Source organism: Nylanderia fulva, unplaced genomic scaffold (genome assembly GCF_048542155.1).
Source record: "Nylanderia fulva isolate GAGA-0341 unplaced genomic scaffold, ASM4854215v1 Scaffold9, whole genome shotgun sequence".
Taxonomy (NCBI): Eukaryota; Metazoa; Arthropoda; class Insecta; order Hymenoptera; family Formicidae; genus Nylanderia; species Nylanderia fulva.
In genome coordinates this window covers 2801866-2819863 of record NW_028191026.1, presented here as the reverse complement: position 1 = coordinate 2819863, position 17998 = coordinate 2801866, and the positions used below count along the sequence as shown (strand labels likewise).

The 17998-nt window shown below is 33.9% G+C and overlaps 1 protein-coding gene and 1 long non-coding RNA gene across 5 annotated transcripts in view; one reads left to right on the top strand and one right to left on the bottom strand.

The window, feature by feature from the left end:
• Nucleotides 1–1600: 1600 nt before the first annotated feature.
• Nucleotides 1601–17998, bottom strand: part of per (period circadian regulator) — a 24932-nt gene continuing 8534 nt past the window's right edge. Inside the window, exons 5-19 of one of the 4 annotated variants that reach the window (XM_029323075.2) lie at nucleotides 15286–15476; nucleotides 12458–12588; nucleotides 12119–12317; nucleotides 11531–11752; nucleotides 9890–10074; nucleotides 9405–9689; nucleotides 8513–8665; nucleotides 5424–5622; nucleotides 4648–5036; nucleotides 4258–4451; nucleotides 3938–4092; nucleotides 3570–3796; nucleotides 3200–3415; nucleotides 2807–3112; nucleotides 1601–2687 (exon numbers count right to left, since the gene is read on the bottom strand). In XM_029323075.2, coding sequence (XP_029178908.2) covers nucleotides 2574–2687; nucleotides 2807–3112; nucleotides 3200–3415; nucleotides 3570–3796; nucleotides 3938–4092; nucleotides 4258–4451; nucleotides 4648–5036; nucleotides 5424–5622; nucleotides 8513–8665; nucleotides 9405–9689; nucleotides 9890–10074; nucleotides 11531–11752; nucleotides 12119–12317; nucleotides 12458–12588; nucleotides 15286–15476 — 3166 coding nt within the window. In that variant the 3' untranslated portion in view covers nucleotides 1601–2573. Of the gene's footprint in view, nucleotides 2688–2806; nucleotides 3113–3199; nucleotides 3416–3569; nucleotides 3797–3937; nucleotides 4093–4257; nucleotides 4452–4647; nucleotides 5037–5423; nucleotides 5647–8512; nucleotides 8666–9404; nucleotides 9690–9889; nucleotides 10075–11530; nucleotides 11753–12118; nucleotides 12318–12457; nucleotides 12592–15285; nucleotides 15477–17998 lie in introns of all 4 variants that reach the window. The other 3 variants (XM_029323072.2, XM_029323074.2, XM_029323073.2) reach the window with 3 other exon arrangements.
• Nucleotides 9821–12811, top strand: LOC114946547 (uncharacterized). The gene is made up of 3 exons (XR_003822636.2): nucleotides 9821–10125; nucleotides 12087–12335; nucleotides 12438–12811. It is a non-coding gene; the product is annotated as an uncharacterized LOC114946547 (long non-coding RNA).

Below are 17998 nucleotides of genomic sequence, written 5' to 3'. Positions count from 1 at the left end.
TGGAGTTTTTTTTGTTTCGCGATTCCCTGATCGGAGCAGAGCAAAATCCGATCGGGTTTTCTCCCGCACGTGGATTATTCTCTAAACACGTGATGTGTACAAACGAGTATTTTTATATTTAGGAAGAAAAGGTACAAATTTAAGTCGTTCACGCGAATTTCTAAAAATACGCTCTTAAAATTACAGAGGAAATACAGGAGAGTAGATAAATCAGGCCGCGCAAGAGAAACACATATATAATAATTCTAAATAGTTCTCCTTAGTCTAATCATATACAATATATATTATTCTATATATATATATTTGTCCCAAAATATCTTTCAGAGATATAAAAAACGTACCAATGTACAAATCGTGGTGTATTTACCGAATGTTTTGTCGCAAAGCGCGATGTAACTTCTAGGGAGTAACTTTTCTTTTCTCTGTTAAAATCCGCGATTTCGAATCCCTCCAGAAGCTACATACAACGCCTAATCTCGAATGAAATGCACATTATCGCGTGATTCATCGGTTTTAGCCGTTTCTGATACGGCTAACATATACGTGAATGTCGAGATTTCTTTTACAACAAAAATAAATATATCGATGACAGAATTTCTAATTATAAACGCAGTTAAAATTAATAGAAAATAAGCAAATTTTTTATTTTCAACTGCAGCTTATGATTTCTCAACAAATTAATTTGTACAAAATTATAAAGTATAAAAAGATGATATAAAAAATATATATTTCACACTATCGCGATATATACATTTTTTCGAAGTTTTCGATATATCCACGTTTACTCTCTCTTGCCATGTGGAAAGCTCTTATAACGAGAGAATTAATCGTACAAAAACTATGTGCTTATTTCACATAAAATCATTTTCTCGCCTAACATTCGCAAAAGTGACATTTTTACATTCACAAAAAAAATAGTATCAAAAGTCACGTATAAACATACACGAAGAAAGAAATGAGTATCAAAAATCACAAATAAAAAAACAGATAACTTACGCAAGAATTACACTATCGATCAATGTATTTCCTTCTGATCTCATATTACGTGCATTCTCATATAAATTATCTATTGATATAAAATCTGTAGAAATCTTTCGATAAATTCATATATGTTGCTGCTTAATGCAAACGATTGAAAACGTACGTGTACTATATCTTGTACTTGTATATGTGTCGAACGTGACTCTTTTTGTACTATACTTACCGTCGACGCAGAAAAACTGCGAAAAAAAACCAGTCATTATCTTCATATCCTCGTATATTAATATCATAATTATATATTATATTGTCTGAGTGTTTCCCGAAATCATCTCATTCTTTCAATCAAAAATTTGCATTTGTGATTGAGGGAAAGATGATTCAATGATTTTGGGACTCATTCTGTTCGCGAATAAATATATATATTATGTACATACATGTATATATAATAATATAAATATATATTATATATGTATAATAAATATAATATAATATGATATTTATTAAATATTATAATAATATTAAATAAATATTATAAATATTATAATATAATAAATATATTTATTATTATATACATATATATAATAATATAAATATATATTATATATGAGAAATAAATAAATATATATATATATATATATATATATATATATATATATATTCATACAAATACGAATGTTACGTGCTAATTCTACAGACATTTAATTATGCGCTCCACGCTTAATTAATATATCCTTGCGTTAAAAAATATACTCCAATTCGTGCTTAAGGCAACTTCAAGAATTTCTCACGAGCTTCGGCATCAATATGATACGATTTATTTATTATAACATTCATTCAATTTCTGGTCACTTTTGAATGAAAATCATTTTTTTTTTCCGAAAGATGTAAGAATAAAAATTGTATATATTTGAACATCGGTAAAATTTACGTGTTTCTCACCGAGTGCATTTCATTCGTGTGTGTGTTTATGTACACATCGATCCATATTTATAGTTTTTTTTTAACAGAAAAATGTTCAATCGACTCTCTCAAAGAATTTATTTTGGCTCTCTCGTTTGATTAAAATATTCGCAGATAAATATTACGTATATCAAAGAAACAACTTAACTTTTATTGTCAATGTTTGAACAATATGAGTTCAACAAAATTGACTCTTAATTTTTATATCTCGAATATACAAAAATAATTCAAAATATAAATAAATTCATATATCAAAATATATATAGATAGCAGCATATTGAGAGAGAATTATTGTCCTTTATATACATTATTATTATTAATGTATTGAATTAAAAATCACTCAATTCTCTCTAAACTTACAAGAGTTTAAACGAAAGTATATAAAGTGTCTCGTTGTAAGGAAACGAAATCTAATGATTTTATTAGATTCAGGGGACGAAAGTTAAATTCTTCGATTAAACTCTTAAAAGCCAAATAATATATAATACCTAAGTAGATGAGAGTATAACGAGAATACGATGTAATCTAAAGATTAATTAAACGACGTGGTATCCATTTTTGGAGAGAAATGCAAAGCATGACGAAACGAAATATTGACTTTGCAAGAGTATTTTCTAGATTCTGTCCGACTCCTACGAGTGCTGATAGGGTATAATCTGGGAGGCTAATGGAGGCGGTAGAGGCGCGTTCTCCTCATGAATCATTACTAGTTTGCCGTACTTAACCATTTTTCTCGTCTGCTTGCGCTGAATAGAAAAAAGCAAAGAGAAAAACGGATCGTGTTATGTACATAATAGAATATATTTTGATGGATTTTTTCTTTTAAATAATAAGTCTCGCACTACTCTCTTTTATTCGTTCTCACCTGCGACTCGGACCAGTTGCCGTTGCTGCTTCCGCTGCTTTCGCTCCCGCTCGACGTGGTCCCATCCTCGAGAACGAGTTCCGTGCCGAAGCCCTGCAGCTCCAGGTCCACGTAAAGTTGGCCCAGCTGATCGTTCACCAGAAGCGGTTGATTCAACTTCTTCATCGCGTCCATATCGACCTTCAGCACCTCGTTCAACGTCTTCGGGTGCATCTGGTATTTGTAGATCAACTCCGGCGTCAATTGAACGCCCTCCAGCCAGGGTGGATCCCTCCTTCGCATTCCTTGATTGCACTTGGTGTGTTCCTGAGCATTTATATCGATTACGTTATCGAAGAGGGCTGAAAAGAGCATCTAAAGGAGCATCTTTGCGCTTCGAATTTAGTTCTCTACCTCGGAGGAGACTTCGCATGTTTTCTGGTCTGGATTGCAACTGCTATCGCTGCTCTTGTACAGGAAGCTGCTGTAGAAGCTGGACGAGCTCGACTCGTCCCCGCCACCGTAGTCGGTCGATCGACGCTTCTTCACCGGCGTTGGAAGATCCACCACACTCGAACAACAGCCGTCATTGCTCACGCATGACGAAAACAACTCGCCCGGCGATAGAACCTGCGCGATGTAATTAAAATCGATATTGGAAGTGACATCTCATCGTAGAATTATCGAACATTTCCAATCAGTCTCTCATAGAGATTATTATTTAAAATTGGTCTACAAGACAGATAATTTGTACATTAAAGTTAATATCCGGCGATCGTTTTACCTTCTTCGAGGACTCGGACATGGCCATTATGCTCCCCGGCTCGGCTTTGACACTCGTAGCTTGGCTAGCCGGTCGTTTACGATCCGGACTCTTGTTGTTAGACGGCTGCTGTTGATTTTCGCGCGTCGGCGCTTGTTCCGGTATCAGAAACGGCTGATACATCATCGCACGTGGCGGCGGCGCGCCGATCATGGCTGGATAAATCATCCCGGTCGTGACATAGGACACTGGAGCAAACATGAAAAATTTTTTAGCTCGAATTCTGCCTCTTCATATTCCGATTCTTTCATGATCTAGGTGCTAAGAACTCCTTACTATTTTACCTGCGGTTATTATATATTTATTTCTGCGTCGAATGAGATACCTACTGTAAGGATGCTGCGTCGATTGCATCGACGGGGATGGATCGATCTTCTCCCGGGGCGTTGACATCGTCGTCGCGGACTCGTTGGGTTGCGCCATCGGCACGTAATACACCGGTATCATCGGCGGAAGTAAGGCAAATCTCGTCTCCGAATTGGTACTGAAATTTAATTCCACATGGCTCGCGTAATTGTCTCTTTGATCTCGTGTCTGATTATTTTGTCTAATTAATTTTGCGAGCGCTTTATACATAAAATTTAATATTATATTATTCTATAAAAAATATATGTTATATTATAATTCATATTTTACTCTTAGCTCTTACTTGTGGGGGGAAACGCAAGGTTGAGCAGATACGGAGGAGGAGGGTACAGTAACTGACAGCGGTGGCCACATATTAATATTCGCCCCCGTTTGCACTACAGTCGACTGATCGAGACTCATGCTGGTGACGGTGGTGGTCGTCAGATTCGCCGGACCCGCCGTGCTCGTCCGCGAGATTTTATCGTGTTTCGATACCTATTTTCAAATTTTTCCCTCATTTATAAATCCATACTTTCACCTAAACTCATTTACTCGCTTTATAATTCGAAATAATTCATATATATATATATATATATATATATAATATTATACGTCTATCTCTTTAACATATTAGAAAATAAGGAATTATAAATATCTATTCATGCCACACGCGAGAAAGATGAAAAGACACCTTGAAGCTGTCGCCCTCCCGGCTGTGACGACTTCCGCTCCTCTTGATCCCGTGACCCTGATTCGCATACTCGGTCGCGTTACTCTTTTCCGTCTTGTTGCGGGAGTCCTTCAGCTTGTCGCTGTTCTTGATGCTGGAGCGCAGCTCCCGGTGCATCTGCATCATCAGCTTCTCCATGTTCTCGTTGTGCCGGTTCAGCAGTGACTCCGTCAACGTGGGAAGCTTGAAGCCCTCCGTCGGGGTGATCGTATTGCTGTTGCTCGTGATGTTGAAGGCGTCGCCTTGGCGGCTGACCGAGCTCGTCTGATTGTTGGAACCACTACTCAGATTCTCGCCGCTGCCGCTGCCACTGGCACCGCTGCCATTTATCGGGGACATGCATTTCCTCGCTGAAAAGACGATAGGATTTTGCTCCATCCAAGGCATTGCATATGTGTCCCATTTTAATGTCCCACCCCAAATAACTTTGTTATTTTTGATTGTAGAAGAAAATGTTTGAGACAAAAATTGGACATGAGATGCTGCCATTAGTTTGACCTTGAATAGTTGCTTGAACTTAAAAAGTTCCTAACGAAAAGGTATACTTAATTATAGGATTTTGGAAAGCTCTCGATGTAAGCTAGAAGAATATATAATGAAAAGTAGGTACTTCCATTTAAGAAATTGAAGGTGACCTTCAAGCAACTATTAAAACCATACAATTCTCATGTCCTCTAAATATCCTCTTTCGAATATATGCGTTATTGGGGAAGAGAAGAGAGAAGATGATGACTTACCACCCTCGTCGTTACTGGAGTTGACGTTCTCCTCATCGCTGCCGTACATGGTGGTGACGGGTGGTTTGCTCTTGAAGAAACGCTCAATGTTCTCGTTGTAATTGAGCTGATTGTAACTCGGGGGCGTCTCTGTGGAAGACTTGCTGTCGTAGTACTCGTGATGTGGCGAGATCTCTCCGAACATCACGCTGTCGTGTTCCTGCAACAAGGGATTGCGTGATCCCTTCACAAGTATAATGTAGAAACTTATTAATATGAGTTGAAAACAAGAGTATTCAATTTAACGTTGTTATCGTGGTCAGTGGTTTTTTTTGCGTGAGCGGTGATAGTAAGTGCGCCAGCAGCCCTGACGAAGATCTCGGTCTCGATTAAAGAGAGTCTTCTTAGAAAGAAGCGTTGAAAAACCCTTCGCCCATTACAAGTGATACGAGTCACCTACGATCGTCCATTCGCAAGCTTGCGGCAAGCTTCGTGCGCATATTTACGCGTGATTTTTTAAGCAAAGAATTCGATCGATCATGCGAGCACCTCATTATCCGGTTCGCAAAGTTCCTCATTGTGTCAGATCTGTGTTATTATTCTTATTCTCTCTCCTCTTAATCAATCTCTCGGATACCGATTAAAATCGGTAGAGCTCTAGTTCAGTATCGCAGACACATACGAGCGTTTTTGATTCTCCTGTTTTCAGTTTATTCTTCGTCATTCATTTCTTTTCATCTACATAATCTTCATCATTATCATCATCCATTATCATCCATTATCATCATCATCATCCATTATCATTATAATCATCGTCATCATCCATTATCATCATTATCATCATCATCATCATCATCATCATTATCTCTTATCCTTCATGTGTTCCATCTTTCATTCAACTCTTTGAAAATATTATGCGCATGAATAATAATAAAAAATATAAGCAAGAATAAATTGAGAAAGATATGTAAATAAAATAAATGCAAAACAATAAAATATACATACATATAGAATAGTGTGAAAATTGAATAGTCAATATACATTCATCGAGGTAATCATTCGAATGTTCTTTCCTGTTTCTCACCTTTTCTTCATATTCTCGTGTCCGTTCATACTCTGTCGTTAGTTTCAAAACCTTGTAAGTAAAAAAGTTCACCGGATGTTACGAATGTCATTTTGTAATAATCTCTCGTCAGATATAAACTAGACTTTCAAAGAGTACATATCGATGTTGCTGCGTATAAAATATCGTCGTCGTTTGAGAAGATAATTTTGCGATCGTGAAAAAGTTTGAGGAAGAACAAAGTGCTATAGAAAAATTATATATAATATAGGGGCGATAAGATTTCTAAAGATTATTGAAAAGAAACTTGCTCTTCGTACATTTTTTACATTTTTATCAGGTGTGATGGAAGAGTATATACATGCTGCACGTTGATTAAGAGTCCTAATTAAGTGACTTATGAAGCAAATTCTCCACAATCCAGGAGATTGATAGCTCATTCGAGAGAGGCAATGAAGATAAACAAATATATGTATTTCTCCTTTCTTTTCCTTTGACAATCCGCCTCTTTCATCGAGGGACAATAATAAAAGTGAGTGTGAAACAGAAAAAAAAACAACAAAAGAAGTACATATGTAGAGACTTACCGGACAACCAGTGCCTATACAAGGTTTTGAAATTTGACGCTTATCCATTACCGGCTCTATCCGACTTTCTCATCGCCCTCCGTCTGTGTCTACGTACAAAAGAGAGTTTTGGCAGGGAGGCATCCTTGATTAAAGGTTTCTCTTTCCGCTAACCACTGTATTTGTGTTACAGCTGCTACGGATTCGTCGTGTGCAGAGTATCTGTTAGCCAGCACCTTTGCTCTTTCCAAGTACCCTGAGGAATCTACTCACCTTCCTCGACTCTACCCAAGTCCCCTTAAAAAGGTTTCATCCGAAGAAGCAGCGAGAATCCTTTCGCAGGTCGCGCGATTTCTCATCGGTGCTATTTTTTTGCGATATCACGAACGGATTCGAGATCCCCCTTGATCTGATTGCGACATTTATAAATGGATAAAAAAATTATTTTAATTATTTAATCAATTAATAAATTAATAAATTGTTGGATAATCGATTGAAAAATGGATGACACGAAAATTAATTTACCAGAAATAATTGAATAATTTTGATCCTTTTATAAGGTTATTGTTATTTATTCAAAGATCAAGGCGGTGCTCGAGACAACTTCGCGTGAACGGTGTCATTAATTAATAATTGATAATATTGATAGCGAACACTTCAGTATCTTAATATAATTTTCAAAATAATTTAATTTTTAAACAATGAGAATTCTTTACTTGATGATGAATATTTATTTAACTTTCATAATTGTTATTTAATTGTACCATACAAAATTGATCATGTATAGAAAATCAAAGGATTCGTGCAGTTTAGAAATCGTTTAAAGAAGACACACCGTGCATGCAAGTTAATAAAATACACAATTTTACGTTATATCCTTTCGAGATATCGAAGGCACCGTTTAAAATGTGTTTTAACTTGAAATTAATCTTGAATCTTGAGGATACAAAAATACAACAAGAACCGAACGATAAGCGAAAGTTTCCGGTTGCTTCGTAAAAGACGTTTCTTACCATAGAATCTTATCTATTAACCGTTTTACGATTTGTTTTAATTTTATTTATTTACATCATGCATTCGCCATTGTGGAGAAAGAAGAAACGTTCTCAGGAAGAACTTTTCTTCTTCTCCAGTTATCCACGATACATTTCCAATACTTCGTTGTTCGGTATATAATCTTAATAATAAATGCGAGAAAAAAAGCAAACATTCCCAAAGACACGAATGATTTTTTAAACACTAATTTTCTCATTTATTGAGATATAAAAATGACCGAAAAAAATATATCGTGCATCGACGGCGAGATTATATAAGTTTGACCATTCCATTATTATTATAGTATCAAAATTATCTACTATATATATTATAGATATACATAGAGAATTTTTGTTATTGTCGTAGCATACCAGAGAGTATACCGTAAGTAATAATTAGCATAACAGTGTTTTTTTTGGCGATACTAAAACGTAGCTAATAGTCACCGAAAAGCTCCTGAGTTCGTCCGCCGTGAGAAGTCCATCCTTGCTGACCCCGAGTGCCTTCGTCTCCTGCAGCAGACTTTCCATGAAGGACGCTAGGTCCTTACATCGCTTTGATACGTCGAGCTCGGTTATATCTGACATTGTCTGGACGTTCTGCGTACACGTACGATAGAAAAAAAAGAGACAAGTTGGGGGATGAGTTACTCCATCCATTGTGGAGAGATACTTTTGTTTCTTTCTTTTCCTCTCAAATACGAAATTTTTTTGTCTACCAATTATATATAAGCTTTTTTCTTAAATTAAGTCTCGCCCTATCAGAGGATTATAATCGCGTCGTTGAACAGCTGCAATGAGATTAACCCTTCTGTCAATGCAGAATTTTTCATCAATACTGCATTGCGAGAATTTCTTTACAATAGTTGCTGGACATTAAACATTTTTTTCGTTATTTTAGGATTTTGAATTCTGAATCTACAGATTTTTAAAGAATTTTAATAATTATATTAATATTATATATTATAATATATAATTTCCGACACATTTAAAAAATGTAAAATTAAATTTAAAAATTCAAGTGAAATTAGAATGAAAAATTGCTTCGAGAATTCTTTGACAGAAAGATTAAGGGTGACTGATTTTTAAAGAATTTTAATAATTATATTAATATTATATATTATAATATAATTTCCGACACATTTAAAAAATGTAAAATTAAATTTAAAAATTCAAGTGAAATTAGAATGAAAAATTGCTTCGAGAATTCTTTGACAGAAAGATTAAGGGTGACTGATTTTTGAAAATAATTTTTCGTGCGAAATTACAAGCCTTATTTCTACGGGAGAATATTTTCTACTAAAAACTGTGCAAATAGCGTGTGTGTATGCGTCGTTACCTCCTCGAGGAGCGCCCGTATCTCGCCCTGGATGATCTTAGCCTCCTTCAGGACCTCCTCGCTTATGCTGGTCAGGTAGCCGCTATCGGTGTCGCGTGGCACGCGAAAGATGTCCGGATCCACCGGCCCTTTGAGCACCCGGTGCTGACCTACGACAAACTCTAGTTTTTTCGTCCAAGGATTGATAAAGGACGTCCACTCGGTCTCGAGGACGACGCAGCCTCCGTTCTGCACGGCGAATCTGTACGGTTTCGACCTGAAGGAGGAGCCTTCGAGCCTGATCACCTGTTCAACGACAGGTAAATCAACAGGTGAATCATTTTACGTAAACCGAGAACGCTCTTTCGCTCTTCCTAGCTCTCGTCCTCAGGATCGCATTCATTCTCTCTCTCTTTCTTTCTTTCATCATTGTTTTTTCATGCATAAACACACACAACTGGAACCTAAATTTCTTTCTCTGGGGGAAAGGGAGGGCTCATGCTCACAGTCTCATAGATGTCTTTGATGAAGGGCAGATCCTCGGGATGGTAGAAGTCAAACAGCGAACGGCCAACCATATCCTGCGGTAGGTAGCCGAAGTATTGGACTACGTCGGGATCAACATGAGATAAATGGCACGTCGAGGTGTGGCGAGTCGTGAATACCGAAGATATTATTGTTTCTTCTGGCGCTGCGGATAACGACAAGGTCGGGGTCATTCTCTCTCGTTGCGGGATACCTTGTAAGTGAGATTCTTACTATTGCGGTAATTAAGCAAGATGGAAATTCGCGCCCTTCATTAAATACAAATCTATTCTTTGCATAATTATATGCAAAGTTTAATCCTCGAGGTTAATTAAAATTTTATTATTAATAAGTACAACTTTGCACAAATTTCCACACTAATATTACGGATAATCTTCGGAATTTTTATCCTTTTTTTTTCTGTATTGACATAAAAAATGTAACGTGTAACAATTTCGTTAAATATAAGACATTATAATATATGTCTTATATTAATATATAATTTATATAATGTATATAAATATTTATGTATAATTATATATTATATATTAATTATAATATTTATACAATTATAATAATGAATATAATTTTCATATAATATTTACATAATTATTAATATAAGATATTTTTCATAATGTCTTATATCAATAATAAAATAATAATGTAAAAATAATTTTATAAGTAATATACATCACTCGCACATTAATTAAAAAATCAAGTTAATTATAAAGTTATTGATTAATTTTAAAAAATTCCGAAGAATACCGTCGATGAGAAACTGAAATGACACAAAGCCCACCGATGCGAATAAAAGTTGAAAAAATCGCTCGATTTGAATGAAATACCCGATGACGAAGCTTGCGTGCATAAGTATGCTGTTGTGGCCGAAGATAAATGAATCTTTGATGTGCTAAAAAAAGCGAAGCGAATATTTCGCCGCGAAAAATGTAAAAACGTGTGAGTGTAAGAGCGTTTCGTAACAGTGGTCTCCAAACTGAACGAAAGAATGAGTCGAAACAAGAACAAAGAGAAACGATACAACGATCCAAAAAAATTGCAATTAACATACCGTCACGTGTGTCACCGACTTTGACAAACATTGGAAGTAAATTACCTTCGCTTTTAGACGTTTTCCATGGAAACCACCGACTCACTGTGACTCTGTCGTTGACGAGGTCGGACCAACGATAAGGCTCGATCGAGCGAGCAATTAAGTGTCTCGAGCCTCACACATGACAGCGGATATATATTCCCGAAAATATGAAGAAATAATGTAAAGATGTGAAATTACGGGCGTAAAAATATCCTACAATTTTTCTTTGTATATTTCGAATTCATCCTGAATTGTTTATCCTCTAAATTCGAGTTAATTCGATGAAGCTTTATCTAGATTATTCTGCATATTAAAATATATCTCATACGGTTAACACGGGAAAAGAGATGAGATTAAACAATTTTTAGTAAGGAAAAATGTTTAGTAAGGAAAACAAATTAAGGTTGCTAGAGCAATCGAAGTAACTCGATTTGAAACCACTAGCTAGTTCTGCGACAATTAAAAACCGACTGTAATCATCGAGTCCTCTCGCCGGTCGGACCTCGTCCAAGACCTTGGACCATGCTACCTTTGTATGCGGAATGGACGGGTTGGGCGGTAACTACGAGGAACATAGCTCGGTTGCTGGGCTTTTGTTCTGCCGTTTGGTCTCGGAAGTCGCGGAACGATAGGGTCAGGTGAAACGTCAGGTACAGGTTTGATCTGGCGTCCGCGCGATGTCCGTTCGGCACGTTGCACTTGGTGAACCTTCGCAGGCCGCAGAACAAGCTCGCCCTTCTGCCGTTGATGCCTGGAAGAAACGAATATTATATTATTATTGATATATATTATTATATATATTATTATATATTATTATATATATTATTTTATATTATTATATATTATTATATATTATTATATATATTATTTATATTATTATATATTATTATATATATATATTATTATATATATTATATACATTATTATATATTATATTATATATAAAAATATTTAAATTAAATATAATATATTAAATACAACACACAAAATGTATATTTGACTTAAATACTAATACATGTTCAATTAATAAAATAGTAATTTAGTCGAAAGATTTATAGTCAAGTTAACAAATCTTTTTTTTTCAGTGAAGAAACTGATCCATAAAATTGTTGCATACCTTTAAACCGCTCTTCCTGGGGGGAAGCGATGCCGCTGGTGATCTGATCGGCAAGGGTGACCTTATCCTTCGGGTGGACGTAATCGATGAAGGACCTGCCGATCCAGGCGTCCTTGAAGTAGCCGAGGGCGGTGCATATCGAAGGGGTTGTATACAACACGAGGCCGTCGTGCATCGAAATCACTGCGCAAAATCCTTCCTACACAGGATACACCCGGTAGATATTAGGGGAGGCTATCGGCTGAATCTCGCGAGAGATTCTTTCTATATGCCTTTTACTCGTTTTTCATTCCTCTCTTCTATATTACGTCTATTACAGTGATGTATGCATATACTAACGTTGGCTTGAGACGTGGAATCATCAGGAGGGATCATCCGCGAAGCGAGTCCTGCTGCATCAGGATCTGTGACGATGTCGCCGTTGTGCTCCCCAGGATCTGTTGCATCCACCAATTCCACAATGGTTACCTCTTCTTGCATTACGTCAAAAGAAATGCTCATTGTTATGCGTTGCCCAGAACATCTGATGCACATTTTAATTTATACATGCATCTTTGCGAGCTCCTAATTATGGGATCCAACAAGAAAGCTGAGCTTCTTACAAAAAAAAGCTGATTTTACAAAAAGTTTGCGGCGCATATGTAACAATGTACAAAAAAATTATTTAACAATTTAATAATTTTAAATAAATAAAAAAACAAACACATATTCGAAAAAAATATAATTATTTTAAAAAATTATTAAAAAAATATAAAAGCTGATTTTATAAAAAGTTTTCAGCGCATATAACAAAAAAATGATTTAATATATAATTTAATATTTTTTTAAATAAATAAAAACAAACACATATTTAAAAAAATAATTATTTTAAAAAATTATAAAAGTTGATTTTACAAAAAGTTTGCAGCATGTAACAATGTACAATAAATTATTTAATAATTTAATAATTTTTTAAAATAAATAAAAAAACAAACGCATATTCGAAAAATATATTAATATTGCGTTGTAATTTGTGCTTTGCCATAAAATTGCCGGAACGACCGCCGCAAAAATTCAATGCCATTACCTAACAGTATATTATGATACAATCTTTCCGAGTGTTGTATCATTTCCCGGTGAAAGGCATTTCTTTGCAAGCACATGGAGGCGTAGCGTGCAATATGACATTTAAGTGAAAGCGATGTAAATCGCATTACGACAATTTTGCAACTATATATAGATCCTTTCATTTTCATTTCTAAATTTTCTTCTCGGCAAAATCTGCATCTCCAAGTAGCGTTGCGATCAAATTTTTTACACGAAAGTTTGATAAGAAATTATCATGCTTTGTGATTTTAATATTTTGAGCAAATTTAAATTGGACTGAATTTATACAAAATTGATATCTTGATCAATTCTATATATCTAAGCATCACGTGTATTTGGGTCAAAAGTTATAAACAAATTTGTCATTAATAATAGACGACTTTTAAGAGCTTTATATTTAATTGATTATGTAAATGCTTACGCAAACATAAAGAATAACATATGTTGGCGAGGACAGAACGAGGATGATTTCATAACGCTCACGTTACACCTCCAATTAACACGACCCCGTAAGAGGGTTGGCGTAAACTCGCTAAAAATTCGAGCTCTAAAATACTCTTTGCTCTAGTAAAAATTTCAATTACGCAAGTTCGGCGAATATGTGTTTCGCGAATAAAAATCGACAAAAGATTTTAGCTCAAAAATGTTCATTACGTCAACGCATTGTATAACGCTTTCGAATAAAAAAATAAATCTGCAACGTAAGTTTCACGTTTTAAACGTACGATTAAACTCCTTTGGCTTCGTCGCTTAGCTCATCGATCCATCAGTGATCCTCGAAAGTTTATATAACGTGAGTGTGTTAAAATCTGTCACGTTCCCGAGGAGCAAAGAAGACCTAACAATAATTTCTCAATCAACACGAAAAAAATTTCGAACTCGAGATTTTACTAATTAATCTTCTGTCTTTTCGACTCGATTTTTTTCCTACACTTTTTCTCTTTTTATTTAATTAAATTTTTGCACTATCTTACGCAACCATAAATATTTATAGAATACAAAAAGAAATGTGTGATACTGAAAAAAAATTGAAAAATTATTTGACTTAACTCGTATGAATTGTAAAAATAAGAATCGTGAAATTTTATATATTTATTATACTTTTAGATATTTTTGCGTTTGATATTTTGTTCGTTTCACACCTAGGTCGATCTTAATCTCATTAACTACGAGATATTTGATGAGATAAGGGATGTTCTAAGGGATAATCGTGAAGGGATCATCGGAAGCCTTAGGTTGAAAGGTAAGCGAAACCCGAAGAAATTGGGAAGAGTACACGGAAACAATTTGTCGAAAAACTAATTTATCGAGATTAACGATAGACATTCAAATGATCTCGATTTTTCTTTGCCAGAGACATGAATTTAACAATTGGGAATATAAAGTTTTTGTAAATATCAATACAATTATTTTTCTCTGGCACACTGACGTAGGCGATTTTACTTCGTACAAGCGTGCGAAAAGCAAGTACGCGAAATTTAAATTCATTCCACTGCGAGTGAAAAGATGCGTATATAATCGGACACGCGAGAAAAAATAAACTCTATCTGAATAACACAATTATATTTATAATCGATAATTAAATTATTAATATCAGTAAAGTCTATTAGCATTTCTCTTTGTAAATCGTTGCAGAAATTTTATAACTCAATGCAAATCTAATTTTGTTAAAAATAATTTTTTTTTTTAATTAAAAAGTATCAAATAAAATATTTTGACAAATTATTATTTATAATAATTATAATATTACAAATTTTTTTTAGTAATGCAAATTTAATTTTGTTAAAAATAAAAAAAAGTTTTTTAATTAAAAAATACCAAATAAAAAATACTTTGAAAAATTATAATATATAATAATTATAATATTAAAAAAATGTTCTAATAAAAAAATAATATTTAACAAGGAAGAAGACTTCGCATCGCGCTTGGTTCTTAATTAGCCCGCTCTTATATTGTTATGAATATACAAAAATATAAAAAATATATATAAAAAATGGCGATTCAAAAGAAACTCGTAAGATGGAAATCGAGGACAGTTTGCGTGCACTCGTTTCCCGCCTTCATTGGATCGCGAAACCAACCTGATTTCTCGTTAAGAACGCCACCGTTATTCGCGGGGACGATGACGCTGTAGGATGTGACCTCGGGCAACACGTTAGTCGTCTTCAGAGCACTGACTTCCGTCTCGGCGTTGATCGCCGATACCTTCGACTTCTTTTTCTTGTGCTCCTTGTCCTTTCTCTTGCTGATCGGCTGCGGTAGCGCCTCATTGCTGACAGATCAGTACACACAATACATGTAAAATCGTCTTCATAAGCTTGATGACGTAGGATTTCGCAGATGTATGAATTGAGCGATTTTATGATCGAGTAATTTTTTTCTTATAAAAAAATTTCTCTGAAATCGTGTCTTTCAATGGATTTGCATCAAGTGTCATTGAAAGATTTTGTTCACATTTGATGCAACAGCGAAATGTTGAAATGCGAATGAACTATGCGATTTGCATATTTTTGACATTCGAGAGAATTAATAATATATGATCTGTTTATATAATACACTGATCTAATTTAATAACTTAATTACGCTAATATAAGCAGTTAATATAATTTAATATTCGACATATCCGAATTCGAAACCTTTTGATAGCAAGAATCGTACGATGTCGTTGCTTAAAATTAATTAAATTAATAAATTATCACTTGCTCGCGATCGCATCAGCAGATCATCCACGTGTCGTGCCATGTGACATGTGACACATGGATGATCTGCAAACAACAACGTGGAAATTGTTGATAATGCAAAAACACGTGTGTGATTCTCGTGCGATCTAAGAATAAACACCAGGAAAAATATTTTATTAGAAAAACATAAATATTATATTGTAGTATACATATATATATATATATATATATATATACTAATTAATTTCGAAATAAAATTATGAAATTGATTTTCCTCGCGCTGTCTATTCTTGCAAATGCAACATTTGCGAGATAACAAGCTAATTAATCACTAATGATCATTAATAATCAATGTTAATAATAAATTTAATTTAAATCAACATATGAATATATTTGTACAAGTGTTTAATAAATTGATTCATGATATAATGACCACATACGATTTTTAATAATAAATTATTATATAGATATGTATAATATGTATATTAATAATATACATATATATATATATATATATATATATACATATGTATATACATATGTATATACCTATATATTATTAATATACATCATATAATATATTAAATATATAATATAATAATATAAATTAAATTTATAATAAATATATGAATATATAATATATAAAATGATTCTAATGGATTAATCATAAATCTGTGTAACTTTTTGGATTCATCTCTTACACGAAATTTTGGAAGAGATATTTTTTAAATTCAATATGTTATTTAATAAATTTAATTTATATTTGATAATAAATGCAATTAATCTTTGCGAATATCACGTTGCAATCACAACTATATAGTGCATATATATAGATGATAACTTTCTCTCGGGAAGCCCTTTTACGAGTTTACTGGTCTAATATAACTACAAAAAACGTGACTGTTACGTTGCACAAGGAAGAGAAAGTCCGCATTCGCCTGTCTAACATCCTTTCTGAACGCTTTCACCGGAAATCTTTTCGATCGTGCACGTTCTGTGCACTTTCGTCGCGAAATAAATAGCAAGAAATTGCATCATTAAATGTCAACAATTATATGAGCGAATTGGTAGATTATAATTACGACTCTAAAATAATGCATCTATTTAAAATTGATTTGAAGGATAAAAGCAAAGTCAGCTCGATCACGTTATATTTTCTTTTTTACGTAACTCTTACCATTAAATTTTTCTCCTTTTCCTCTTGATTTCTTTTAATTAAAACGCACGAGATATTTTTTGTCTTGCGCCAAATACGTGATAATTGTAAAAATTCTAGACAAGAAATTTCTATTGAACAGACGCGCTAATTTATTTATTTCTTTATTTTAACAAGGTGCTGCATTAATTAATATTATGATTTATAGATATGGCATAAAACAATGATAAAAATCACGTGACAATATATTGATAATAAATCGGCGCCAAATTTATTTCTTCTTGATTTTTCTTCTTTATAGTTTTCCCGCTGTTTTAATTTTTTATCGAAACTAATTACGCACATAATGTTTCTTGGCAAATAATTAAATAAATCTCAATTTGAGATTTTTTATAAATTTCTCCCCTCAACTCCCCTAAAAAAAAAGAGTAACAAAAAATAACGAAGCACAGTAATTGCTAAAAATCAAAGGCGGGAAATAATTTCAGTCCCTTTATGTTCTACTCGAATGCTATTTAACACACAAATGTGTGTAAGATGTATAATTAAATTAATTGATGATATAACAGCTGATTACAATTGCAATTCCTGTTCCATCCTATTTTCAGGATTATTTTAATCCGACGAAATTATTTTAATATATTATATAATACACATAAAATATATATTTAGGTATATGGTAAATATATATTCTTCTAAAAAAATGTCTGATAACGTTCTTTGTATCAGAGAGTTCTGCCATTTACGGTAACATTTTCAAATAACTCTGATACGATCAATACGTGATAAATCGTCGCTAATTTGTCTAGTTGAAAATATCACTATAAATAGTACACCGTCGCACAACGTGATTACAATATATTTTTGTTTTTAATTACGATTGATCACGTATATACGTGTTTTCCAAATAGCTTTCCAAAGTGCAAAAATAACACATGATACAATTGCTCGGTTAAT